Source organism: Rhododendron vialii, chromosome 5a, assembly GCF_030253575.1.
Source record: "Rhododendron vialii isolate Sample 1 chromosome 5a, ASM3025357v1".
NCBI classification, from domain to species: domain Eukaryota; kingdom Viridiplantae; phylum Streptophyta; class Magnoliopsida; order Ericales; family Ericaceae; genus Rhododendron; species Rhododendron vialii.
The window spans coordinates 34,060,180-34,087,984 of NC_080561.1; the positions used below are offsets into that span (position 1 = coordinate 34,060,180).

At 39.2% G+C, this 27,805-nt stretch overlaps 1 protein-coding gene and 1 pseudogene across 2 annotated transcripts; one reads left to right on the forward strand and one right to left on the reverse strand.

The window, feature by feature from the left end:
* Positions 1 to 2,409: 2,409 nt before the first annotated feature.
* On the forward strand, positions 2,410 to 6,087 carry LOC131326712 (putative pentatricopeptide repeat-containing protein At3g25060, mitochondrial; annotated as a pseudogene).
* Positions 6,088 to 6,571: 484 nt separating this feature from the next.
* Positions 6,572 to 26,935, reverse strand: LOC131326710 (serine/threonine protein phosphatase 2A regulatory subunit B''beta-like). 2 transcript variants are annotated; one of them, XM_058359568.1, is made up of 13 exons: positions 26,367 to 26,935; positions 23,774 to 24,016; positions 23,546 to 23,651; positions 23,325 to 23,424; positions 20,315 to 20,420; positions 19,984 to 20,074; positions 17,433 to 17,574; positions 16,881 to 17,028; positions 16,651 to 16,760; positions 14,173 to 14,329; positions 8,678 to 8,803; positions 8,429 to 8,579; positions 6,572 to 7,116 (listed from the first exon to the last, which is right to left on the reverse strand). In XM_058359568.1, exons 1-12 carry the CDS (start codon positions 26,538 to 26,540, stop codon positions 8,439 to 8,441), a joined length of 1,644 nt encoding a protein of 547 aa, XP_058215551.1. In that variant the 5' UTR covers positions 26,541 to 26,935; the 3' UTR covers positions 6,572 to 7,116; positions 8,429 to 8,438. The 2 variants fall into 2 exon arrangements, with proteins under 2 accessions (XP_058215551.1, XP_058215552.1); XM_058359569.1 differs by having other exon boundaries at positions 8,433 to 8,579; positions 26,367 to 26,930.
* Positions 26,936 to 27,805: the final 870 nt, after the last annotated feature.

A 27,805-nucleotide genomic window follows, 5' to 3' on the forward strand; every position in this document is an offset into this window, starting at 1 on the left:
TGGCTTTGTGTTTCACTTGCTTTCTTTTCAGTCACTCTCCTTAATTGGTCGATTGAGTTTGTTTTCTTCGCCTGGAAAAAGTGCTTTCTGGTTGCCTTGTTGTGTACTGTCCATATTGATGGTCTTTTGCAATTAATTGGTGGATTTTGGACGTTCATGTCTGGTATCAATTTAGAAAATATTCTGTTGGAAAAGAAAAAAGGAAAGACGAAGAATTCTCAATTTGATATATCTGGTAAACAATTACATTTTTTCCCTTGTTTGATTGATGAATTGGATTCAACCAAGTCAACAAGTAATTGTTAAAATGCCATTTTTAGAAGAAAAAATTGTGGTTAGGAAGGTTAGATCATATATTAATTGGAATATTAACATATAAATTCCATAGAAAAAGATATTCAAAATCTATATAGAAGAAAAATAAATAATAAAAACTTGGTCGTAGGCATCTACCATTATACCCGCAATGATCGGTTATATTATTGCTATCCATAATGGAAAAGAATACTTACCTATTTATTTAACAGATGGTATGATAGGTCACTAATTGGGAGAGGGTTACTAAATACACCCCATATTTGTCTCTGGACACCAAGTGTGCAAACAATTAAAATAAGTTGGATGGATAGGAAAAAGAACTGGTCTTAGTACAAGGTTAAGAAAAAAACAAAAACCTCTTTGCCACGGTCCTACGGACTGCTATGTTGTATCAAAAATGTCAGAATCACACTCATTTACACATTCACACCCACAAGTGTGTGGGTCCTATTTATGCTGCACGCATCCAATGTGGAGTCCAAATACTTGAGTGTAGATGTGTAAATGAGTGTGGTTCTAACAATGCTCGTATTGCTATAAAGCGTAGATGGGTGATTTTATTTTTTTTATTTTTTATTTTTTGACAAACAAAATCATCCCATATATATTGACAAACAAAATCATCCTAGATATATTGTACTCCATATCGCAAATAGCAGTACAAACAGTCAATTACAAACCATACAAACAGCTCTAGCAGGCAACAACCAAAGCACAACAAATCAAAACAAAGACCCCACGAAATCAACCAAATAAACAATGGCAAACAAAACACCCCATAAAATTCAAAAGAAATAACACAAAAGCACCCTCAACGCCGAAACCAACCTCAAGGGAAAAAAGAAAAAGAAAAAGGGGTGATCCTATTTGAACTCAAGAAAATTGTATCTAGCCCCTATTTCTCTACCACCGTCTTAAGAAATTTGATCAAATCCAAACGCCCTTTATCACTATCTGCAAGTATCAATCGCTGGCCCCAATTCTCTCTGTAGCTCTCCCTTGCCCTTTCACCTTCAATGGTGCCTCCCTTCTCTATGAAACAGCTCTTTCTGGCCTTGTGATGGAACATTCCTTGAAAAAATGAGCAGTGCTACGTGCACAGCAGCTGCTACACAGCAGCTGTGCACAGACCCCGTTTTCTCTCGCCTCGGGTCGCGCAAAGATGATCGGAGCCTAAATTCTGAAGTGATTTTGGGTGTTTTGTTAACGCCTCTAACGATATCGAACGAAGCTCAATTTTTATAGAGACCTTAAACGACATATTTTGAACAAAATGAGCGGCTCCGATCATCTTTGCGCGACCCAAAGCGGGAGAAAACGGGGTCTGTGCACAGCTGCTGCTGTGCACTTAGCTTTTCTGTGAAAAATTTTTACCAACTTGTAAAAAAGTTGAGTTTTTTTTTTTGTTTTGTTTTTTTTTGGATATTTTTGAAAAATAATTCAATAAAAATCATAACTTTTTAGGGGCGGCATATGTGTCAATTTCCATAATTTTATGAACGGAATCGACATTATTAGGGTCGGAAAAAACAGATTCGCACGGCTGTTCAAAGATTTCAGCCGCGATTCTAACGGTAGAAGATCTTGCGGACGCCACACAATATGAGAAGCCTGGATTTCCTGTAAAATAGAGTTTTTGCCCCACAAATATAGAATCTGTGGATAGGGGGCCGACAAAATTGTTTTCTTTTACCATTTTTCCAGGTAATTCAAGAATAGGCCAAGTCTGACGCAATATCCATTGCACAGACCTTTTTTTTTTATCCGCCCATTGCACAGACTTTGAGTTCAAAAAATTTATCATCAGGAAAACGGCCAACAATTTCAGAGTATTTGACCCACCAAGAGACAATCTTACGGTTAAGCCTAGTTCGGAACTTGCACTTTTCACATACTAAATGTGCATCAGTTGCAGCTCTGGTAGAGTTGAGAATTAAGGCAGTTCCCAAACATTTAGAGATAATCATCCCATTGCTGCCTAAACATAAAACAGGACGTGTCGACTCGTTGATGCACAGAACACGATGGAAAAAGTTCTTACTGATGTTTTTTTCCGTCATTTTTACCTTATGTAGATGTGAAATTATTCAAGTGATGTAGATTGCTGCAGTCTCACTTTGCTCAATTGATGTGGCAGGCTCCCCTTGGCGGTTGCAAAACGCTAACTTTATACGGAGTGGTTTCCCTGCAATTTTGAAGGGGTACAGGGTAATGAAGTTTGAGCCATCCCATGCGGTTATTCCCATGGCCGAAGGGCCTGAAAAGTACCCTCTTGACTTGCAAAGATAGAGCATCCGTGGCTCAAATTCACGCTTTCATAATTGTATCTGGGATCTTTAACCAGAGAAATACTAATGGCCAAATTGTAGCGGCTTATGCAAAAATTGGTGACCTTAAATTGGCTCGCGAAGTGTTTGACAAATTGCCCCACAGAGGCATAGATTCTTGGAACGCTATGATCATCGCTTGTTCGCGTAACAGTCGCAGTGTTGAAGTAATAGATCTTTATCACCAGATGGTTTTGGAAGGGGTTAGACCCGATAGCTCGACCTTTACGGTAGCACTCAAGGCATGTGCAAGCTTGTTGGATTTGGAAATGGGTGAAGCAATTCGAAGCCAGGCAATAGAATGTGGGTATGAATATGATGTTTTTGTTGGGTCTTCTCTTTTGAACTTGTATGCCAAGTGTGGGAAGATGGATGAAGCGATGGGTGTATTTGGTAAGATGCCGAGAAGGGATCTCGTTTCTTGGACGACAATGATTTCAGGGTTTGTGCAGAGTGGTCATGCTAAGGAGGCAATAGACCATTATAGGTTGATGCGGAAGGAAGGACCGGAAGGTGATGGGGTAGCGATGATAGGATTGATTCAAGCTTGTGCAAATCTAGGGGACACAAAGATGGGTCTTTCTGTTCATGGGTATTTGATTAGAAGAGATCTTCCTATGGATGTAGTGGTTCAAACTAGCCTTGTGGATATGTATGCCAAGACCGGCCAATTAGGTCTTGCTTCCAGTCTTTTTAGGGTAATGCATTGTAGAAACGTCGTTTCTTGGAGTGCTTTGATTTCTGGCTGCGCTCAAAATGGCTTTGCTGGAAATGCACTTGAATTGTTAATAGAGATGCAAACTTTTGGATTTAAACCAGATATAGTATCACTTGTGGGTGCACTTCTAGCATGTTCTCAAGTTGGTTTTTTGAAATTGGGTAAGTCGATTCATGGATATATTGAGAGAAGATTTAATTTTGACCGAGTCTCGGGCACTGCAGTGATTGACATGTACTCGAAATGTGGATCCCTTTCTTGTGCACGAGCCTTATTTGACCGGATAAGTTCTAGGGACTTAATCTCTTGGAACGCAATGATTGCTAGTTATGGAATCCATGGACATGGAGAACAAGCTCTCTCGTTGTTCTTCCAAATGATGGAAACAAATTTAAAACCAGACCATACAACTTTTGCATCTCTTCTCTCAGCCTTAAGTCATTCGGGTCTAGTGAGAGAAGGTCGATACTGGTACAATCGCATGGTTAGTGAATTCAAGATCCAACCAAGTGAGAAGCATTATGCTGGTATGGTTGATCTTTTGGCCCGTTCAGGGCAAGTGGAAGAAGCTTGCGATCTCATAGATTCCATGCCAAATGAACCAGGGATTGCAGTTTGGGTTGCTCTTCTATCAGGTTGCAGAAATCATAGGAAGCTGTTGATTGGTGAAATGGCAGCAAAGAAGGTTCTTGAGTTTGAACCGGATGACCCAGGCATTTATGCTTTGGTTTCTAACTTCTTCGCTGCAGCAAGGCGGTGGGATGAAGTGGCTGGGGTGAGAAAGGCCATGAAACGAACTGGGGTGAAAACACCTGGTTACAGTGTTGTGGAAGTGAATGGTAAGCTCCACGCTTTTGTTATGGAAGATAAGAGCCATGCTGAATATGAACATATAGCAGGGATTTTGGGGAAGTTGGAACAAGAGATGAGTGACAAGGGTTGTTTAGCGAGTACTGAGTTTGTGCTGAATGATCTTGACGAGGAAAGCCTAAGTGAGAATGTTGTGTAATCACAGTGAGATGCTTGCTATTGCTTTCGGGGTATTGAGCACTTCGCTAGGAACCAGATTAGGGATCACAACGAACCTAAGAGTTTGTGGGGACTTTCATGGAGGGACTAAGTTCATGTCTGGAATTGTGGAATGGGAGATGGTTGTCAGGGAGGTGAAGCGATTACAACACTTCATGAATGGAGTCTGCTCATGTGGTGACGATTGATAACATAGACACGACAAGAATAAGGCTGACTTTCTATTCTCAACCCTTTGTCTGTGAAACGTTTCATCCATATCCGTCTGAGATTCACATTTGAAGAGTTCTTATAAGATCAAATTACAGGTCTTTGTCATATCAGGGGCTTGTTTTTGAAAGTATTCTAACAAGAATCTAAGCCTGGGGTGTTCTTGCAGCATATTGTTTCCATGCAAGTCTGCAGTGTACTCGGAAGCAAATTGTAAAAGACGCTCATTGAATTGGCATGTATGCTTTATATTACTCTGATTAGTTTCTTATTTTATGTGATCCAGCTGTTATTCAAATTTTTGTTATCTTCTGTAATCCCCCACCTTCACATTATTTAATTTGGCATCGTCTTTCTTGGCTGTAGATGGTGCAGGTTTTGAGGACAGTGAGGAAGGCAATGGAGACGAAGGTTCTGGAGAAGGTAATGAAGGAGCAAATGATGTCAAGGAAGGTAAAGGAATTTAACTCTCTGGATCCTATTTAAAGACAATTTTCAGTGGTCAATGAATTGGCATGTGCGCTTTAAATTATAGTTTCTTAGTTTATGTGATCCATCATCCAGCTGTTATTCAACTTTTGTTTATCTTAATTTTCTGGCTGAACAACGATGGCCTTCATGAATTTCAATCTGGGTTTGGTATTGAGTGGCCAAGTACTTGCAACCTAAAATCTACACAGTGGAGGATTTTAAGGGTTATTTAGATGGTATTGGAAAGGTGAAAGTGTAATGTATCTTTGAGATGTTTCTTTTCATCCAATTGTTGGTTGGATGTGTGTTTATGTTTCCTTTTGCGCAGTTAAGCTTGTTTATGCTTTTCTGCTTTCCCCCTCGATGTACCCCTTTCGAGTTACATAAAATGTTTCGTTTGCTGAGCAAAAAAAAAAATTACTTCCAACCTAAAGAATGATTAGGTTGCAACTGTCTTTCGAATCAGGTTTTTTCCTTTGTTGTTTGAATCAAGAAAGTTTTAGAATTTCACTCCGTTTTACGGAGTAAACGGTAAAATCTCACTCACGTTTTCTGAAAGGGTGCTTTGCTTCTGTAGATGTTATATTTGATTGAGCCTAATGCAGGTCTAACTGCTATGTTATTATTATGTGGCTACTGCATGTTTACACTTTACACGAAACATGTGTTGTTTTGTTACTGCAAATGAGTCTTTCTGCCAGTTTCTATTTTGATGCATCCTTTGGAATCCCTTTTCAGGTGGGGCCCCAGATAGTTGTCAGCTGGAGAAAGTGAATGATGGTGAGGAGGGCAATGGAATGGAACTAGCTGGATCCTTTTCTTGTTCACAAGTGAAAATACTCTTGGTGGAAACTAGGTCAAGAGAATTTTTAGGGATCAATGAATTGGCATGTGTGCTTTACATTACTCTGAGATTAGTTTCTTATTTTACGTGATCCAGCTATTATTCAAATTTTGGTCGGTCTTCGTGAAAACCCCCTTGCAGTGCAATGTAACTAACTCAATTCAAGTCAAGACTGTGGTGCTCGAGTTGAATGGTTTCTTAGTAAACACAAGCGATTTAGTTAACTTCTGGCAAAGGTGAAGGAACGAAGCACTTTAAGGCAGAAGGGGCCTATTCAAACTTGGGTACGGCAATTGTTGTGATTTTACTATTTTGCCCCTACAGTGTTTGCCCACGGGAGTTGAATGCTTTGTAAAATTAGATTTTAAAGAAGGCAATTTGGGTATAAGAGAAAGTTCATACAGCTTCACTTATTGTGTGGCACCAAATTTATGCTCTCTTTATATATTAGTAGAATAGAATACGTGGTCCTTCAGCATGCTCTATAAGAAATGAAAAAACGATGGGTATCCAAATCTCTCCTCTAATCCAAGACTCGAGCAATACCATAGCCAAAATTGCGATGTCAGGAAACCATGCTTCATATACCAAAATTCAAGCTAACACTGGTTATATTTACGTCCTTCGGGATGCTCAAAGAGAAATAGACAAACATTTGAATCGGAAAAACATACACTAAAAACAAAAACACAAGTCTACTATGAACCGCCCTTTGTCTAAATTGCAAAGAACAAAGGAAACAAAAACAAAAAGATGACGAGAACAAAAACAAGTAACCAAAAGAAAAAGAAAAAAAAAGAAGATAAACCCTCAGTGTTGAGCCCCATTTCGAATGCAAACACCACCAAATACAGCTCTACAAGATGATACAAAAACAATGACTGTATCTTACAACTAAAATAAATAGAAAGTGCCAACAGTTTCTGAACTATTTTTTGATCAACCACTCATCGCCAATTAGCCTGCCCTGTCTGAAGCAGTATTCTAATCATATAATGCTCCTCTCAGTGCATCATTTTCCAAATGTTTTCTTGCCCAGAAGGCGCTCTATGGCAAATCACACAGAAACTTCAATGGGTCAACCTTGAAATTTCTTGCTGGGTTTGAAAGCGTGCTGAGCCCATTGAACCAATCCACCAAAAATGCTCGCCTTGTTGGGAGCAGCTTGACGAAAAGGTTCATTGATTCTTCATAAGCAGCTGCAATTTAAGACAAATAAAAAGATTTAGAAGTAGTAAATGTGTTGGCAAAAAGCGTGAATACCCATATGGGCTCCTAAACTTATGTCTCAAAACATGGAAGTATGGAAGTATGGAACACTTTCATTACACAATGGTAGATTTATTGATCCAAAACAAACATAATTTTTTGTCATTTAATTTCCACCAGACTGCACTTGGATTTACAATCTGTGGACGGTAATGAAAAGGTTGAGGGAAAATAAGAACATAATCAAGTGAAGAAGCTAAACTTATTCATCTCCTTTCCCTTAGCAAATCCCTCCACAAATCCATACTGCAGACACAACCTAAAGGTTTCCCTGGGCAGAAAAGGAAACATACATTATGAAGTAAAATTTAAGTAGTTGAGTTTTGGTTGGACAACATGTTGAATGACATTACTTCTCCAAGAAATATGTTTCACAACTAATCCTAATAGCATAAACATGCTTTACTGGATGTCCAATTGACAGAAGAAAGCTACCGAGAAGTATCTTATATTCTAATCGACTACTTAGTGCAAGTCTACCACATCGTACATCTTCCAGGTAGCCTTGGGCTGGAGATTCCATTCGGCAGCAAATTTTTTCCAGGAATGAACCAGAAACGTATTATGCATGTTTGAAAGTGAATAGTGTCAATTGTTCAAAGCCCATCTAGTTATTTCAAACTGGGTTTACCACTCATTCATAAAATCAACGTATGAAAACAAAAGAGATGCACAATTATAACCATCTTAAAATTGAACAAAAGCATATTAAGTCCCGAGAGAGGAGAAACCTGAATTAAGGACTATTAACTATACGTAGATGATGACCGAACACTGTAAAGACATCCAGGACCATTTGTTTCCTTATCTAGGCTGGGATAACGTGAAACATTATGGCTGGATAATTTCCACCATCTGTTTTGCAGACACTTCCCTCCAGAAATTTTCCAACACCTAAAGAAATTGTGGTGATCAAATAATTCAAATCATCTGGTCATCCCAATACCATGCGACACTTATTCGCTTTCCGTCACACTTTTCCTCCTCTCTTTCTGCTAGTCAAGCTCTTTCTGACACTTAACTGTAAAGATAAGCAGTTACCAATGGTTTATGATTTCTAATCTTACGCCATGGGTGCATCGTGGAATTTAATTAAGTACATAGATAGACCTCCAACTATACCTGACAAAACAGAAAGGTTACCTTCACATGGTATGCATATAGCTCAAACAAAACCAAAATTGCTGTTTGAATTGAAACTCATTTTCATGTTTATCATAAATCCAAACTTCAATAGCTTACCAACCAGATCTCAAAACGGGGCCTCGAGTGATTCATCCCAAACATCTCCACTTCCATTGGACGCATCTTCAGCATCTTCTTCCATTGAAAGCCTAATATATTCTCTGTGGGCAAACCGGTCCCATTCCGTCAAGTTTGGATTCTCACGCTCCTGTTCACATTACAACATGGTAGTCGTTGCGAGAGCTAATTAAGCCGCTTTGAAACAACAAAAAATTCCCCAGAATCACTGACTCTTGGCTAGCTTACCTGACGAATTAAAAATGGATCCCGAGTTTCAAAGGCCATGAACTTGTTAAGGTTAAAAAGGATATTGAAAATGCTTCCTGAAAGTTTATTGCCCTTCAAGTCACGTATTGTAAAATAGCTCTCATTCTGCAAGGAAGAAAGTATGGAGTGTCTCAATTCCATTTCTGCCATTAAATGCTTTCGTTCAACCAATCCAGGAGGTTGAATGCCTGTCTTCACCCCATATTACCACAACCAGAACATATTTGATGAAGGTGTGCATACCATCATAAACTATTGCACTGAAACAATGCTTTGTAACAGGCTAACCAGCCATAAATGGATGATATGAGTTCAGTAATAGAATGCAAAAGAGAGAAGAGAAAAGTAAAAGCATATTGCAAACAAAAGCGATAAAGCATGTTAGAGTTTGTCCCACATTGGTTAATTATCTCCTCCACAACTTTTTTGAGATCATGGTTTTTGTGAGTGCGGAATATTTGGTGATTGTCTACATTTTTCCTCTCCTGTGGTTTATTCTCTTACGAATTTTGGATAAGATGTGAGAAAATTATGTTCTAGAACTTAAATATAGTGATACTTGTAGGTTTGCTAACAAAATGCGCAATATTAACATATTGTGAACTACAATTTCGTATTTTCTTCTGCTAACACTTCCATCCCTTTCTTTAAAGGACCTTTACCCGTAGATATTAAAATAATAGCGAGAACTCGATTATTCTCAAGGATACGCTGGACTTCGCAAATGACATAAGTGTAACCTCCCCCACGAGGACCACGACTGTCGGGGTAGCTTTCCTTACTAATTAAGGCGTTCAAAACCTTAAGCATCTTGTCAGGCGGAAAACTGATGTTTTGATTCTTGTGCCTATGTGTGCATGTGGGTACACCTGTGTTCATATGCCGGTGTTGTTGTTGTGTTCGGTCGGTACTTTCCTGTATCTTAGGAACCTTGAATGAAAAGAAAAGTCTTTTTATTGAAGCTAACTTTCTTGAGAAACTGGTGACCCATCTTAATAATAAGCAATGATTCGAACCAAAATTTCAATATAGGTTATTTTAATTCAGTCTGAGGGAATTGATCTATGAAGCGTCAAAAAAATATTGGTTTACGGTGCTAAACGGAAGGGCATCTACACCGCAATTGTGCTGGCATTGTACCATCCAACAATAGCTTTTACCGTGTGTGATCCAGATGTTGCGGCTATCAACTCATGGATCGCTGGGCTAAATCATTATAAAAAAAGAACTTGAATTTGCCCTAATGCTTGCTCAAACTGTAAATTTGAATTACAAGATAAACACAGCTCCTGTGATGCACCGTGATCATGATCCTCACTTTAGAGCTTGATGAGGCCAAGCCGAGCCAATTGCCAAATGGGATGTTGAACTAGCCAATTGGGACCTCGCATTGGAGAAATAGGGGATAACAGTTTCTTCCCAAAATACATGATTGAAAGGTCCCATGTGCCTACGAGACAAAACAGGAAATTGATTGATGTGTTGGTCAGAAATGCAATGGTTGACTTTCAGATTCTTAGCAACCCAATGATGTGTATGCCAAGGAACGGCTATGAATTATTTGACGGCTCCAACATTCAAGCACATAAGTCGAAGGTCACCCACTGCAGACCCAGCTTTGGCGGTAGCTTTATACGACCAGGGCCAAGGTGCTGTGATTCCCACTCAGAGTAATGAACCCCTCACCATAGATATAGGACCAAGAGGGAAGGAATATCCTGCTTGCAAGCAAAGTATGCATTGCCAATGTGGTTTTCTGTGGCAATCCAGACTGGTTGTGCGACAAATCAAGTTCAAATTACGGGTCTCGATCCTCATATCCCACAAGAACGGTGTAAGTGGCAACGTGGATAAAAAATGGAATGTTAGCGACTCGAGATAGGATGATTGTAGTTTTAGGCTTATCCTATAAGGCTCTTACCGGGGAGATTAAAGAGTTCCCAGCAATCGAAATATGCAAGATCCTATCGAAGGAGGGAGCTATGCTACGTCTGTTCGACCCTAATGCTAGAGAAGAGAAAGTTAGACTAGCTTCAGGTGCCCGATACATGAACCGAATCGATTGGTCTCAAAACCTTGACGCAAAGGTTTGGCAAGATGCCCATGCAATTGTCCTGCTGGTGGAATACTCACAGGTTGGTGCAGCACTTGGCTTTTTAAACACTTGGGCACCGATTGCTCAAGCAATGGATAATAATCTCCATTATTTTTTTTGATGCTATCACTACCAATCTTATGTATTACCAATTGTTGGCAAATCAACACATTATCCAGACCTGTGTTTTTGAAATGTCTGAGTAGCTAATTCGTCAACAATTGGTAATCCACAAGATTGGCAGAAATAGTACCGAAAAAATAATGGGGATTATCCATTGCTTGAGCTTTCGGCGCCCACGCGTTAAAAAATTCAAGTGTTACGCGAACTGTGGGGATTCCACCCACAAGACAATTGCATGGGCATCTTGTCAAACCCCTGCGTCAAAATTTTGAAACCAATCTATTCGGTTCATGTATCAGACACCTAACGCTAGTTAACTTCGTCTTCTCTAGCATTAAGGTCGAACAGACACAGCATAGCTCCCTACTTCAATAAGATCGTACATATTTTTGATTGCCGATAACTCTTTAATCTCCCCGGTAAGAGCCTTATAGAATAAGCCTAAAACTACAATCATCCTCTCGAGTCGCTACCATTCCATTTTTTATCCATGTTGCCACTTGCACTGTTCTTGCGGAATTCACCGTGTTGACTTGATAAAAGAACTGCGCTTATTGGCATCCTAAGTCCTCCTAATGTATAAGAGGCAGTAAAGATCGCGCTTGAAATTTGGTCCCCAAACCCTATACCCGGGGTTAAGTGGTCATCAATAATCCGAAGATCAAGTCCCATAATTTGCAAAACTTGATTTGTTGCACAACCAACCTGGATTGCCACACAAAAAAGCTACATTGGCAATGCAGACTTTGCTTGCAAGCAGAATATTCCTCGCTCTTAGCCCTATCTCTATTGTGAGGGGTTCATTAACCTGAGTGGTTAGCAACACCTTCGCCTTGCTCATATAAAGCTACCACCAAAGCTGGGTCTGCAGTGGGTGACCTTCGATTTATGTGCTCCGATGTTGGAGCTGTCAAATCGTTCATAGCCGTTCCTTGGCATATGCATTGCCGGGTTGCTGACAATCTGAAAGTCAACGACAACCAGTGCATTTCTGACCAATACATCAATCAATTTCCTGTTTTGTCTCGTAGGCATATGGGACCTTTCAATCATGTATTTTGGGAAGAAATTGTCATGCCCTATTTCTCTAAATGTGAGGTCCCAATTGACCAGTTCAACATCTCATTTGGCAACTGGCTCGGCTTGGCCTCATCAAGCTTTAAAGTGAGGATGATGATGTTTACCCGGTGCATCACAGGCGCTGCGTTTATCTTATAATTCATATTTATAGCTTAAGCAAGCGTTATGGCAAATCTAGGTTCTTTTTTATATCGATTTAGCCCAGCGATCCATGAGTTGATAGCCGCAACATCTGGATACACAGTAAAAATTATCGTTGGATGGAACAGTAGTGCCAGCACAACTGCAGTGTAGATGTCCGTCCGTCCGTCTATCACCGTAAACCAAATCTGACCTATGCAAAACCAATTTTTGTGAGTGTGGCTTTGCATGGGTCAGATTGGGCGTCGAGATCAAACATGCTGAGTGAGTATTTATTCAAGATTAGGATTCTGGTTGCTTTGATGGTAAGTCGTAGTAGTTGAGTAGTGACCATGTGGTCGTTTTATTTGTTTAGTAGAGTGTATTGAGTCATTATCATAGTATGCATGAGTCGTTTTGGGTAGGGTAGGATGAGTTTTGAGGAGATAATTAACCGATGTGGAACAAGCTCCAACAAATGCCACAACAAATGCCAACAAATGCCACAGAGCTAGGGTTTTGGGGAATTTGTTCCCCCTTATTTGTGCCATAAGTGCACATTTATTTGTGGTGATCCATATGTTATGGATCGTTTGTTTCTCTCTCTGCATGCGTGTCAGGGGTCACACTTGCTGGAGAGTGTTGGAGTTTATCCCACATTGGTTAATTATCTCCTCCACAACTAACATATGAGCCTGGGCGGCCTCTCTACTCATTGCCAATTGGTTCTGAGTTGGCCAAATACCAGAATAACACTGAGGTTATAGGCACACACTTAATCAACCCAAGGGAACATAAAGAACAAAGTATTCATACTAAATAAAGTAACCACCAGCATTCAAGGACAAGTAAGAAGTACACGATTAAAGATACCGTAGCCCCACCCTCAATAGCATTTAAGGACAAGTAAGAAGTGCACAATTAAAGATACCGTAGCCCCACCCTCAACAAGACAAAAAAAAAGTCAAACAAGGAATTTATCTGTCACCCCGTATGCAAAGTGCCGCACCACAATACTAAAAATCACAATCACTGAATCACATTAAAAAAATCCACTCCAGGAACACATAATTAAAGGAAAGACTAGGTAATGTGGTATGCTGTGACTGGCAATTACAAGCTTAGCAAATAGTTATTAATGTAGAAAACATGCAAGCCAAACTACCCTTGCTAAATGCTAACTAAGATAGATGACTAACGAAAAACACGAGTACATTTAAGGATACTTAGGAAAGACACATATTAAAGATAGCGATAGCCCCACCCTCAACAGGAGGGAAAAAAGGTCAAACGAAGAATTTATCAATGCCATCCTGCTGCACAGAATATTAAGAATCACAATGGCATAAAACAAATCCACTCCCGCAACACAGAAAAACATGTTTCAAGGGAAGACTAGGTACTGTGGTATTGAACAGCTACCAACATTTTTCCTCTTGCGGATTCAAAAAAAAAGGGGGTTCCCTAAATAAACATCCAAATCGCCCATGAATCTCAATGACCAAGAATTGGCAATTGACGCGGGAAAGGAACTCTAGAATACCTGGAATTCCACAGAAAGATTGATTTTTATGAATTGTGCATTCAATTAATTTCGAATGAGTCGTATCTTGCTCAGACCAATAAATAGAGCTGGGATTCTAGTTGAAGCCGCCTGTATAAAACCTATTATAACTAGTTATAGTAGGCATGAAGGAGCTAAATGTGATACGTGTTTATATATATAACTCAGCTAAAAGTGTTGATGCTAGTTTAGTAAATTGGCATATTCCTCCTTGTGTTTTCTAGTTGTTTTGGTTTTTTCTTGTATAGGGTTATGCCTTAGTGATTTGTAAATCTTGAGGATCTCCTCTTGTTTGAGTTTTCTAATAAATGGTTTGATTACCAAAAAAAAGCTTACCAAATAGTTATTACCCTAAAAACCATGTAAGCCAACTTCGTCATCACAAGCAATTACAGTGTCCATTAGAGTCATTTAAAACTTCTTTCAAAAGGACATCCAGAACAGAAGAAATAAAGAACCAAATCAGGAAAAATAAAAGAGAATATATCCAACCTCCGGTCTAATCATGTCAACTATCTGACACAAAATATCCTCAAAGAGCACAGGCTCTTGGGCCATGCATTCCATTCGATGCAACTGTTCCTCGTAAAAGAACTGCATTTCATTCCTTGTCAAAATCCCATTTCCATCCAAATCTATGCACTTGAACCTGATAAAGAAAATTCAATATCAAGTGCAGTAGATAAACAAAAAGGCTTTAGCATGATTTCTGACTATCAATCCTTCTATCTTGCCATCTATCTTGCGTTATATTGGAATGAAAAAAACATCACAAAAAATGAGGAAACAAAGCAAGGAGAAAAAATTATAGATGATGAAGTGAAAAATGCATATAATTTCCTACTCCCAACCTCATTTTAGAAGGCAAAAAAAAAAAAAGAGTTGGCGACTTGGCACTTTAGAACTAAGCGTTTGCAAATGACTAAAAGGGTTTCATTCCAACTTTTGACGAATGTAAAAAAACCTGTCGCTCCGTTTCTAACACTTCTGACATGCAGCAACTCGTAAGTAGCAATTTCTCACTGCAACAGGCAGGATATCAACTTAGAACGCAGGCCTCAGCTACTCGACCAGATTTTGTCACGAGGTCAACGATCAAGGTAGTAGTCTTAGACTAGACTAAAGATAAAACCAGAGATACAAAGAATAAGGCCAAAATAGAAACTATAACAGTAATTCAGCCTGATAGTATATAAGATTTAACTGAGGTCCTACGGAGCTGGTTTTGCAGTAGATTTCAGCAAATGGTTCTCAAAAAACATTTTCTGGTAACACTGAAGATTTTCGAGACACGTGCAATTAGATTCTCTCACTGGAAAACAAAATGAGTGTCCTTGTGTTTGTTTCCTGAACAAGGGCTCCTTTTTCTACTCCGGGTTGATTCTTAGAAAGGTTTCTGAGAAGAACAAAGAGTACTAACTTTCGGATTGTTTTCTGTCAGTTAAAACCAAAAAGATCATTCTAAAACAACCAGATTTGTTATTCCCCTTCTTTCTTCTTCTATTACTAAACCGGATATGTTGACCTACCCACCTCAACTTAGATGACTCATAAACCTTAAACTAGACCCACGACCCAAATTCAGTAGACCAGTAACCAACATCCCTAAACCAGACCCGCAACCAGGACATATGACTGGGAAAACACCACCTCCATGACCCATTCCCACCAAATGGAATCTACCAAAAACCCAAACCTAAACAAGACCCGCTATTATAAAGTATCAACAAAAAACAGAGAGTGTTGCTCAAGTTATAGCTCGACCTGTGACACTTTTATTATTTTCACCTCAAGTTGTGGAAAATTTTAAAGGTGAAGTACATGGAGACCCTCTCAACTATCACTTTTTTTCAGACCCCCTGACATTTAAAATTTCTCATACGGACCCCCTCAACAAACACCGTTAACTTTCTGGTGAGGTGTTTGTATCCAACCTTTGGTTGGATGCTATGGTGGTGTTTGCTTGTTTTTTCGTTTTGTTTCTTTGAGAGGCACCTTCTGTTCTCTCTTCTTCTCGATGTATCCCTTCGAGCTTAATAAAAATCTTCGTTTGCCAAGCAAAAAAAAAAACTATAACCGTTAAACAATCAGCACCCTTCTGTCAAAAAGACCGTTAAGATGAGGGTGTCAGCGTGGACAATTTTTATAAATGAGGGTTTTAGGGGTAGAATTGTCATTTCTCCTCATTCTATTAATAGAGAAGCCAATTTTTCATTTCATATAGTTAAGGGGGTCTGTATGGGTGATCTTAAACGTTAAGGAGTCTCCGTGGAAAAAAGTGATAGTTGAGGGGGTCTTTGTGTACTTTCACCAATTTTAAAGGTGCAAATGGTGGAGGCTTGTGAATTGTGATTGTCCTATTTTGTGAAGGTTTCGGCTTCCAAATCATGTACTTTTTCCTAACACCCCACAACTCAATAGTTGAAAGTTAAAATGGACTAAATACTTATTGGTCCATAGTTATGATGAAAGTTGAGCAATGACACCTTGTTGAATATGGTCCATCAAACGAGAAGAAGAAGGCCGAGGCTATAATTGGATGATGAATATATGGAGGGCTTTGTGGAGGAAAAGATATCGACAAAGGAAAAGATAAGCAAACAACAAGGTGAAGAAGCTGTTTCCATATCATCGTCATTTACCATGATAAATCCCTCCACAAATCCATAATCCAAAGAGCCTGAATGTGAATAAAAGGATGCTCAGATTGCTAAAAGTTAGGAATTCCTTGAAGCCACACACTAATGACATCTGCACCCATCCCAAATATCAATATACATAAGGAAATTTGGGAGTTTGTCTGCAAGTTTTATTCCAGCATCTTACTTGTATTCTTCAGACTACGTCAAGTTTAATTACACCTTATCTCAATTCTCAAGAATCAAACACGATGCAAAAAGATCATGATTCGTAAAAAATCCAGAAACAGTGCCTGCGTAGTCCTTGCACTTGACATATGAAGGTACATACCAGTACTCAAGACTAGGTTCAGATGATTTATCCTCTTCCGACAGTATGAAATATACAAAGTCTTCATATCCCATCTTGCCCTCAACCTTACTAGTAAACTTTCTTGGTATCTGAGGAAACATAGAATCATTAAAAGTTATAAGAAGAAGAAATAGGCGAAGCACTCTCATATATAATCTCTCTGCCCAAACAGCATGTTTAATAGAAAGAATTATCTGAATGACACAAACCTGAGAAAATATTCTATCAACGATCCTGTAGGTAAGTGCATGGTTACCATATCTGATAAGGTTTTCTTTATCTATCAAGAAATCATGATCTGTGTCCAGCTCCCAAAACTTGCAGTATATTACATAGAAGTGTTCATAAGAAAAGAACCTGTAGAAAAATAGGAAAAGTTAAAAACAAGAAGGCAAGAACCAAGCATGTATCAGAATGCAATAAATGCAGTAATGTATGATATATGTAGATTCTAAGAAGCTGAAGTTTCAAAAAGAGAGAAAAGCTAGAAGGGGGGGGTGGGGGAAACTTTGCCAGAAGGATGTGTTTAAACTGCCGTGAGTAATATAACAGCGGAGCTATGTGGTTATCAACAATATTTCCCATCTGGGTCAGCCCATCCTACGAAGCCACACCAAGAGTTTCAGAAAGAAAACCCCGGACCAACCCATGAATCCTAAGAGCGAAAACCGAGAGTAGTAATAAGAAATAAACTAAGCAGAAAAAAGCCAAACTCCTAATCTTAGATCGCATCCAGGAACAAGCACTTTCAGACTATCTACCTTAAAACTTTGTTGATGTCTTCCTCTTCATCAGCATGTTGCATCGCAGCAATTAAGTTTCCACGTTTCAGTTCCCTGAGTGTAAGACGCCCATTACCCGATCTATTCACGTAGTAAAATATTCTGTATATTACGGTTTCAGCTGGCAAATTGGCACAAGTTAAATGTTAAAAACGTATCAAAAGAATGTATCATCTTTAATGGCACAAGTAAATAAGAGAACAACTCTGAACTGGGTACCAGTCAAGCCTACACATGTGCTTTGTGGACCAGAGATAACACTCTTCATTTAGCTCATGCAAGCAACAAATTGCAATGACAATTCAAACCCGAGAAACTCAACTGAATCAAAGGACAAAAACAACAGAAAAACTACAATCGCTAGATATGTAACATACTTTCACTATCAAAAGGCACAGAAGCAGACAATGTATAATCGAAAGTGAATTCAAGGCACCTTTGGAAGAGAAATTCAGATAATATCATCTACAAGTGCAAATTCTTCAAGGTAGAACTGCTTTAATAGAAAAGCCAATCAAACTGTTACCCGCTGGCAGACAAATGGGCAGATCGTCATTTTTTCACATATGATGAAACAAACAAATGGAAGGATAAGGGAGAGAGTAGGGAGATTGGTGGAGACAAAGAGGGGGATAGAAGAATCCTCGAAATATTTATATTTCCCTCCATTCTCCAATGATGTTCATCTTTCCCCTCACAGGCCATTTTATAGGCCTCACAAAAAGTAAACTCCATACAAAACTAACACTACCAAACATACTACCAACTTAAGGGAAGACTCAAAACATAATCCTAACAACTCATTGGACAATCTGCAGCTCAAACAGTCCTGGATTGGATGCCCCCAAATGCCAGCATAGAAAATAGATAGTCTTATGCTGACAACTGTTTAACACAGATATCTCAGCAGTTAACACAGATGTATTCTCCCGAAACCCCAAAAAATCTCTCTCTCTCTCTCTCTCTCTCTCTCTCTCTCTCTCTCTCTCTCTCTCTCTCTCTCTCTCTCTCTCTCTCTCTCTCTCTCAGCAGTTAACACAGATGTATTCTCCCGAACCCCCAAAAAATCTCTCTCTCTCTCTCTCTCTCTCTCTCTCTCTCTCTCTCTCTCAGTTTAACGAGGATCTCTTCTCCCCAACCAAAAACAAACAGGGGCATACCAATCTCTCTCTCTCTATGTGATCTGCAATCTCTCTCCTCGACCAAAAAAAGATTTGGAATGCACCAGGTCTCTCTCTATTTGTTCTGCAATCGCTAATGTGCAAAGGAGGAGGATGTTCATCTCTGGGGTTTTTGATAAAGACTCTTCTCCAACTCTTAAAGCTTAACCATTTCTCAAAACAGAGGCTTGGATTCTCACTTCTTTCTCTGCAACTTGCTAACATAACTGACAGTAAGATCCATGATTTTTACGACAAACCTTCTCCAACTCTTAAAGCTGAACCATTTTTCAACACAAAAGCTTGGATTCTGACTCTTCTTTTTTGGCAACTTGCTAACAATACTAACTGTAAGATCCATCAACTAACTCTATGTTTCCATTGACAAAAAGAGAAAAAGCTATACAGTCGTGTCCAGATTAATATAGTCGTGTCCAGATTAATATAGCAGTGTCCAGATTAATATAGCAGTGTCAGGTACGAATCCCACACCTGTATCAACACAGGTGCCTACCCAAAAATGGGGAATCCATGTAATGTAGGACTAAAGAAATGGCTATGCAAAATAAAGAATATGAGCCTATTTGCTTTTACTCTGTTGAATTGATTGTGAATCAACTGAGTTCCTTTTACTTGTCTAGAGCAGAGGAAGTGATGGTAGTTTATATGGTGATGACACTCGTTAAACTCTCTCTCTCTCTCTCTCTCTCTCTCTCTCTCTCTCTCTCTCATGGTTGGAAGATCGGTGGTCAGAAATGTAGAGAGAGAGAGAGAGAGAGAGTTTTGGGCTATTGGCTCAGGTGGTAAAGAAAGCGAGTAGTTTAGGCATTCTTCAACTCCAAGTGGACAATGTGAACAAATTATGCTGCACAATAGTGGTCAGTTAATAAACAGAGGTCAGGGTATATCATCAGTTCAAACAACAGAGAGCAGAGTACATTCAGAAGCCAAAGGGGAGGTGTCTGTCTGTATTTGTCAAAAAAACAGAGGGAAGGTGTCTGTAATTTACCTAATGTATACTACTTGACAAGCTATATCCTACTTACTATTTAGCAACTGTGATTTGAAACACTATTTAGCAAACAGCTAATGGTTGTACTTCTGTTGCATAGTATTGAATTTTCTTAGTTTAGAAATTAGAACACAGAGCAGTCCATAGGTGCAACCATATGATTCCAGAACAGAGAACATAAATATCAAAGATGGAGAGATCTCTGTTGAAAAAAAAAAAGATGGAGATCTTTCACAATCGGCATGCATAGAAATCAAGCAGCAGCCAGGGAACCAACATAATACTACCAATAAGTCAAGCCAACAAAATAAAACCAAATTAAAGCAACACTTAAACTAACTGAAAGATTTCAACATACCATATCTTTCTTGAAATTCCGGTGTGCTTTGTAAGAACTCTAACCCTGGATGACTAGCCAAAAGTTCTCGAAGCACAGGTTTGAAGTCATCCTACAGTCAGATTCAATAATGAGGAATAAAAGGTTAATCAATCATTCAGACGAATCAGACCTAAAACTTTGTATACACCAATCATCAATTCAAAAAAAAATTGCATGCAAGAGCGTCTTTTGTTATGGCATTAAAACCTCTGACAAGACTCTCCATTCACATCTCACTAATCTACAGGAAAAAGAACCAACAACAGATTTAACTGCATAACAGATTTCAAACGGGAACAAATAATGACACCTGAGTGAGGTACTTGAGATCTGGCTGCTTCAAAATTGTAAATATTTGGGTGGCTGTTTCCTTTGTCATCATCTGGCTATCCACCCAATAATCAACAAAAGCATCCCTGCAGGCATGTCAACAATAAGAAAAAGTAAACCCAAGTATCCAACTATTAGAGTAACACCACACATATCAGCACTTATGAATTAAAATTTGTCAAATTGGTAATTTTGCGGTCATAAATAAGGTACTACAAGGCAAGCAGTTCAAGCAGATATGGAAAGCCTAAACTAAGACATCTATCGCTGCAGTTTTCTTTTGTGTTCCCTTTTTGTTGAGCAACAAAGAATTAATTATTCACTAATAAATAAGAAAATATGGAACAGAGTTGGAGGACAAGAAGTCCTAAAAAGTAGAAAAGAGAAAACCAACCCAAATACAAAATGATTACAAGTCAACACGGCCTTCCAACTTTTCTTTAAAAGAAGGGCACTTACTGGAACAAAAGTGCCACCAAATGCACAGAAGCTCGTTACCCTATAAATCCCATGTGTCATCAAATTTGTTTTCAATCACATTGTACGTCTCAAAATACAAATAACCTAAACGCTGGACCAAACACGCACCTAAAAAACAACCTAGCTTTGGGGTTAGACCCAAATTCCTGAAATAAATGGAAAGCATATGAGAACAAGCCATTACCCAGTCTACCTCCACCATGAAGAACACGCTCAACCATCAGGCCAACGCAATAAGACAAATCAAAAACCCCTGATTTTCATGTCTCTTCATTCATCTTACACATAAACACATGGACAGTAATGGAAACTACTACGTGGCCTCCTTTTCTAAACCATACCAATATATCATTAGTTTTTTAGCTCTATACAAGCCATATTCCAAGCAAAGTAAAAAATATTTGGTTTTAAGCTATGATGCACGGACATGGATACCGACACGGACGCGAACACGGGAATTCTAAAAAAATGGGGACACGGCAGGAGACACACCATGTGTATATTTATTTATATAAATAAATAAATAATTTTAGTTTGACACCCAAAAAAAATTTAAAATTACAATTTGGCCCCAAAATTTTTAAAAAAATTACAGTTTGGCCCCCGAAATTTTAAAAAATTTACAATTTGGCCCCTGCTATGTCCACATCAGTGTCCCTCCCGTGTCCCCAGCCGTGTCCCCGTAAAAAAATTAAATTAAATTATGGTCCCATACGTGTCCCCGCCGTGTCCCGACACTGCGATACTTCGATTCATAGGTTTTAAGAGACACATTGACAATGAACCCCTACCACTGTCAATAAGTTTTTCAACACAGTAGCTGCATGAGGAAAATCAGATGAAAAATAGATCAAACCCTCTTATCACTGAAATTGATAGTCGGAGAAATAACAGGAGGCTAGATGACAAGAAAGCACAATCAACAACCCAAACATTCAGGTTCTTATGGAAAAGAGAAGTTCCAAGAGATGTGAATGGAACGAGAGGCAACAACAGTAAGGTAGAGTAAGATTCGAAGGAGGGGGTTAAAATAGAGGAGAGGTACTGTGCTTCCAACTGGAGTTTGAAATGCACCTCACCACAAGGAAAATTGAAGAGGCTGGAAGGGAAAGTGCATGTGTGTGATGAGGGGCGTGGCCCAACAAGCCCCCTTGCTGAGCCCCCGAGTCGCTTTAAATCACACCCTTGCTTTTCCTTCGCCGTCAGGCCCGTCAACAAAAGGTCACAGAAAGGAAGACAACCCTGAGACAGCCATAAAGCCACTTTTGCCACCTATACAGGTATCTCCAGAACCTTTCTTTTCCAACACAGACTAAAAAAGCTCGAATACATGTGATCATCGGATTTGTTGAAGTCAGCCTTCAACATAGCTCCTTCCTAATACAGAGATACACACCCCTCCACAACCAGTATTAATTCACTATCAAAAAATCGGAGACTTCCATACTGAACATACCATTATGGGTGGATATGCATGTAGTGGTTATGATCTTAGCGATCTTCCGTCATGCCCCAATCCTAATGTGGTGGTGTCATAAGTTAAAGTACCAAGGAGCCAACTAAATGCAAATCAATTGGGTCATGAATCAAGCTTGGTTGTAACGAATAGCAGTGTTTGGTTAGGACTTATGATAGTGCACGTTATGACCAATGTAGTCTTTTGTTACGACCAAGGTGGTCTATGGTTATGCCCCAATAAGCGTTGGTTACGAACCATATCAAAGGCTCAGATTTCATTTTCAAATACCAATGGTCTACAATCATAGGTGCTTTTTTTATTTCATTGACTGGGATATGCATATGGTATGCCCCTTTTGCGGCATGTGTATTCTAGTTTTGTCCTCTAAAGTATGCCCTTCGGTTTCCCCCAAAATTACAATGCTGAGAGGGTCCTATGCAAACCTATCTAGGGCAAATTTCCGGGCAACCAAACAAATATATAAATGAAGCATTGTACACATACTTTCATTTTCGAAATTGTTAGGGAGACGAACTGCAGGAGTCAATCTACATTATCTCCATTACCTTCTCTTAAGTCTAAGATTTCCAAAAGGCAATATATGCATACATAATACATTCTTTAGTGTCCCTCCATACCCGTGCCCTTGATTATCCATTGCAAAAGTCATGTTTGGAGTATCAAGAATGTCCTACTCCCTCCGCTCCTAATTGTTATTCCCCCCTTGGGGATTCTAGCTTTTTAAAAGTACATGTAATCATTACAATCATTTTTGGAAATTACCCGTTATTGTAACTCACTTACAATATAACCATTGATATTTATGAGGATAATTTTTGAAACTTACAATTTTAGATTTTTAACTTCGTAAGAGGGAAAATGGAATAGTGGACCAGCTATTAGGAACGGAGGGAGTACTATTTTGTGCTTCCTATAAGGCTATCATTACAACATTTATAAGATCGACATGAGAAAAATCATTTACAAATCAGAGATATAAAATGAATCACATCAAAAAAAAGTAACAGGTCAAGATGGAAATGTGAAATACCTGGTTACAACCCCTTTGCAATCAATGTCAATCTTTTTAAAGAGAGCAGTAGAGAAGAATGAGGGGAGCTTGCAGATTTCCTTTGTAACTAATTTAAATTCTGGCCTCCATCAAAGAAAGACAGACATATCAATGACATGATATCCCAAAAATTAAAAGGAAAATAAAATTAACAGTTACATGCTTATCACAAAGACAAATATGTCATAAACATCTCTCACCCTGAACTTGTAATCCGTCAATGTGATCGTAGAAAAATTGATTGATTCCGAACAGACATCGTTCTTTCAATTCATTAGCTGGTGGACGGCCATTTTGAAAGTAAAACTGCAACAGTTGCAAGTATTCCAATCACAAGAATAAAAACCAAAACACCATTGAGGAAAAGTGACAAACTAGAGGAAATTTTCAAGCAGAGAGGAAGGAATGAAGATTCAGGACTTGCTAACCTGAGGTATCAATTCCTTTACTGGCTCACTGACTAATTTTAGAGGAGAACCAAGAGTAGATGGGCCCAATCTCTGTTTCACGACACGAGGAGAGCCGGATGAACTCCTCGGAGAAAGTGGAGGAGCACTGCCGGCTGGAAACATCGAGGGCAATGAATTGCTTGAAGCAGCATGAGGGCTAGAAGATGTTCCACTGATATTCAAGGAAACACCTGCCTTTGCATTGTTAAGCAAGGATTTCACCTGCACTCACAAGATATAACTTTTGAAATAGTTTGTTTCGACATATGGCCAGGGAAAAAGGGCACAAGCGGAAATTTGTGACAAAAAATACAACATACAATACAAGCCTTCCTAGAGCAAAAAGTGAAATCACAAGACACAACTTAGCAGATTTATTTCTCCTATGCTGAGTTGGGACCTACTTCTGAACCCGTTTTTGAAAAGTACATATAAGTAGTAACTACAATAAAAACAACATTAACACCACAGGCTTCATAATTTTCCGCAGCAACCAGCCCAATCTGTGAATTAAAAAGATATTCAAGTGCAATTAAATGTTAGGCTGATTTGTAGACATTTCCAAACAACGGGTATAATACCAAACCAAATCCTTAGTCTAGCATCTTCTGAATCTAAACCGAGAAGCAAATGAGGAAATACTTTTAGATCAACTTCTAGTAGACTGTTAGCCCATTTCTTCATCGCCAGACCTTAATGCTTCAGGGAATCCCCACGTAGCAACAGTGCCAAACCGGAGTAAATGTCACAAGTTTCCCTTTCCATATTTCTGTGATGAGTCAACATAAATATCACAATCACCAAATCCAGAACTCCACTTATCTTTACTGAAATGCCAACAATCAAAAACCTTTGCCCATCACCCTAGTTATGATCATCTACCACCAATAACAAGTAGTTACAACTGAAAACCGAAACTGTCCCTCTCATCATCACCGTAATTGTGTCGGCGCGGCTACCCTACAGACTTTAACCCGGTATTCTTTAAAAAAAATAAAGCATTTCATGTCACTCTCAACCAGTTTCCCAAAACAACTGTACGCGTGATGGGAGAACTGGAGACTCTAAAAACTTCCACGCCAAACCATACATTGATGCTAACGCGAGCATTTTGAATATTTTGCAATTCCATAACCATGCAATGGAAGTGCAGTACATCAACTAGTCGACATACACCACTACAGGGACAAATCATTTCCTCTTCAACTAATATTTTTTGACCCATAAGGGATGGATAGAAAATGACACATACCATTGCCTAAGAACCAAATGCAGATATGTACTACAATCAAGTGCTATGATATGACAACAAAGTTACAATGTCAAATCCAAAAAATACAATGTCAACCTCACCGTTACACAAGACATATACTATTTCAATTACTCAAATGTAGGACCGATAAACGAACTATACGAGCCCAACAGTTGATTGTTCCAAGTTTGGTTTGATAACACAACAAGCTTTGGGAATACGTTCAAGCTTGGCTTGTTTACAGGAGGAACCAAACTTAAACAGGCTTTAATCGAGCCGATCACAAGTCGCTTGAATTCCTTTACCATCATAACTATTCATAAGTTGAACAAGCCGAAGAATAGCTTGTTTGAGCTCGCTCTAAAAGCTTAAAATGAGCTTCAGAAAAATGTTCAAACTCGGTTTCTTTATGTAACAAAACCGATCTCGTACACGCTTTTTAACAAGCGAACACGAGCTCAAACTCCAGTGTAGGCCGATATGATAATAGTTACCTAACTTTAAAATTACAATGTCAAATCCAAAAAATACAATGTCAACCGTATCGTTACTCAAAACATATACTAATAGGATTACTAAAATGTAGGGCCAATCTACGAATTGGTTTGAAAACGCCTTGGGAATATGTTCAAGCTTGGCTTGTTTACGTGACGAACAAGACTTAAAACGAGCTTTAATCTAGCCAATTACAAACCGATCCCAAGTAGCTTGAATTTCTTTACCATCATCAAGGTTTTGAATACCGTACCGGTTATAGTACCGGTTTTCCTACCTGTACGGGTACGTACCGCCTACAGTGAGATACTGGTTAGCGTTTCGAATTTAATTCTATTAGTGTTATTTTCCCGCGTGAAATAATTCAGTATAAAGTATTCATTTATTAATAAATAAATAAACTTATGAGTAGTTCGGTACCATCCGGTATTTGACGAGCTCAGCCCGGTATTGGAACGAAAAATATATATTAAGACCTAGTCGGTACTGTCCGATAAATTAAGACCTAATCCGGTACTGCTACGGCGGCTGGTATTTGAACCGGAACATATTAGGGGTGTATGGTACGGAATACAAAACCTTGACCATCATGAGCCGAACTATAGCTTGTTCGAGCTTGCTCCAAAAGCTTAAAACGAGCTTCGGAAAAATGTTCAGTCCTGGTTTGTTTACGCAACTAACCGATCTCACTCAATTCTTTAACCAGCGAACGCGAGCTCGAACTCTGAGTGGTTTCGTTCGTTTGCGATTTCCAGCCCTACTCAAACGAAACTTCCGTATCACCAATTAATTCACATAGAAATGACGGGAAAACGAAATGATAACCTGAGAAGCAGTCTCCGGCAGCGAGAGCCATTGGTCAAACAGCCCCTCGATAACGTAAGGGTTGGATTTGAGGGCGAGCGGAGACACCTCCGGCAGCTGCAGCAGCTCCGCGTCGAGACGCGCCACGTCGCCATTCAAATCCGCAGCAGCAGTAGTAGTAGTATCCATCGCCATTTCAATCCGACCAAAAAACAAAAAACCTAGTTATTAATCAAGCGCGGCGTTCAGATCCTGAATGAGACAAATCCGCGTTCGCCTCTCGCATTCGGATTGGAAAAGCAGTGACTAATAATGCTCCGTTTTGCGAATCCAGTTAACAAATGACTGCCTGTGGAAAGGCTCAGATCTTCGGGGAGATGTGGGGAGAGAGAGAATGGGACGATACAATTGCATTTGGCGGAGATTGGAGGGAGATTGTTGGAGAGTGAGAGTTTCGAGAAGTGCGTACCCTTCAGAGAGAGAGAGACAGGGGTGTATAATGTATGTTGTATGTAGAATCGAGGACCTGGAACTATGGAGACGAAGGAGGCATCTGTGAGCGTAGTTAGGCCATGTTGTTCTTCTCAATAAAAAAATGATTGCTTTTAGTTTATTTTTTGTCTTTCTTGATCTAGAATCCTTTTTTTTTTTAAACAATTTGGAGGTGGTGGCCACTATTCACAACGCACTATTTTCTCCGTGCAACCCTTTTGAAATTTGGAATGCTTGGGACAAAAATACCATAATGTGTAAAGACTAATTTATTCCTTACCCTTCCTCCTCCGTAGTCTCCGTCTTCCTCCTTCATCACAGCCATTGTTGTGACCCCCACCACCATCGTCGGCATTTTTGTAGGTAACTCTCGAGCAATATCTTCCTAGATCGATGGCGAATGACGGCGGTGCTCCCATCAACATCTTCCCATTTGTGTTTCAGTTTGCAATTCTTCAATCGACAAAAGGCAAACACAAACGACGGTGAAGCAAAGCACAGATCAACAGTGATGGTAGGGGGGCTCATAACGACGGCAGTGATGGAAGGTCTGATCTTCCTCCACTGTCGTCTCCCATCTTCTTTCTTGAGCAACACAAACAAAACAAACAATTGAAACTTTCGATAGGTAACCCTCAAGCAACACCAAATAATTTGAAAGTTAATTGCCGAATACAGCCATATAATTCAGAATTTAAATTCCGAACAATGTTCAAAAACTCAAACTTTCATAATTTTATAAACCAAGTCCCGATAAACGTATCTAAAATCAAAACCCAACTTCTAAATTCTTTTGATTATTTCGAAAGTTAAGTTTCAATTTTGGTAGCAGTTTTTGAAAGTTAAGTTCCAATTTGGGTGCATACTGAGATTCTTGATTTGGCTGCAATTAAGAGTTTTTCCCACATGGATGAAATCGTCCCCCTCCCTAGCAAACCAATGAGGAACTACAATACTAATGGTGGTTG

Bases quoted from the DNA above. Each gene is read 5' to 3' on its own strand.
- LOC131326710 (XM_058359568.1), bottom strand. From the start codon at position 26,540: ATGGCGATGGATACTACTACTACTGCTGCTGCGGATTTGAATGGCGAC. The intron at 17,575-19,983 runs GTATGTTGAAAT...CCAATTTGCCAG, and splicing joins GGAATTTCAAGAAAGATATG to CTGAAACCGTAATATACAGA. The intron at 14,330-16,650 runs GTATGTACCTTC...TTTCTTTATCAG, and splicing joins GAACCTAGTCTTGAGTACTG to GTTCAAGTGCATAGATTTGG.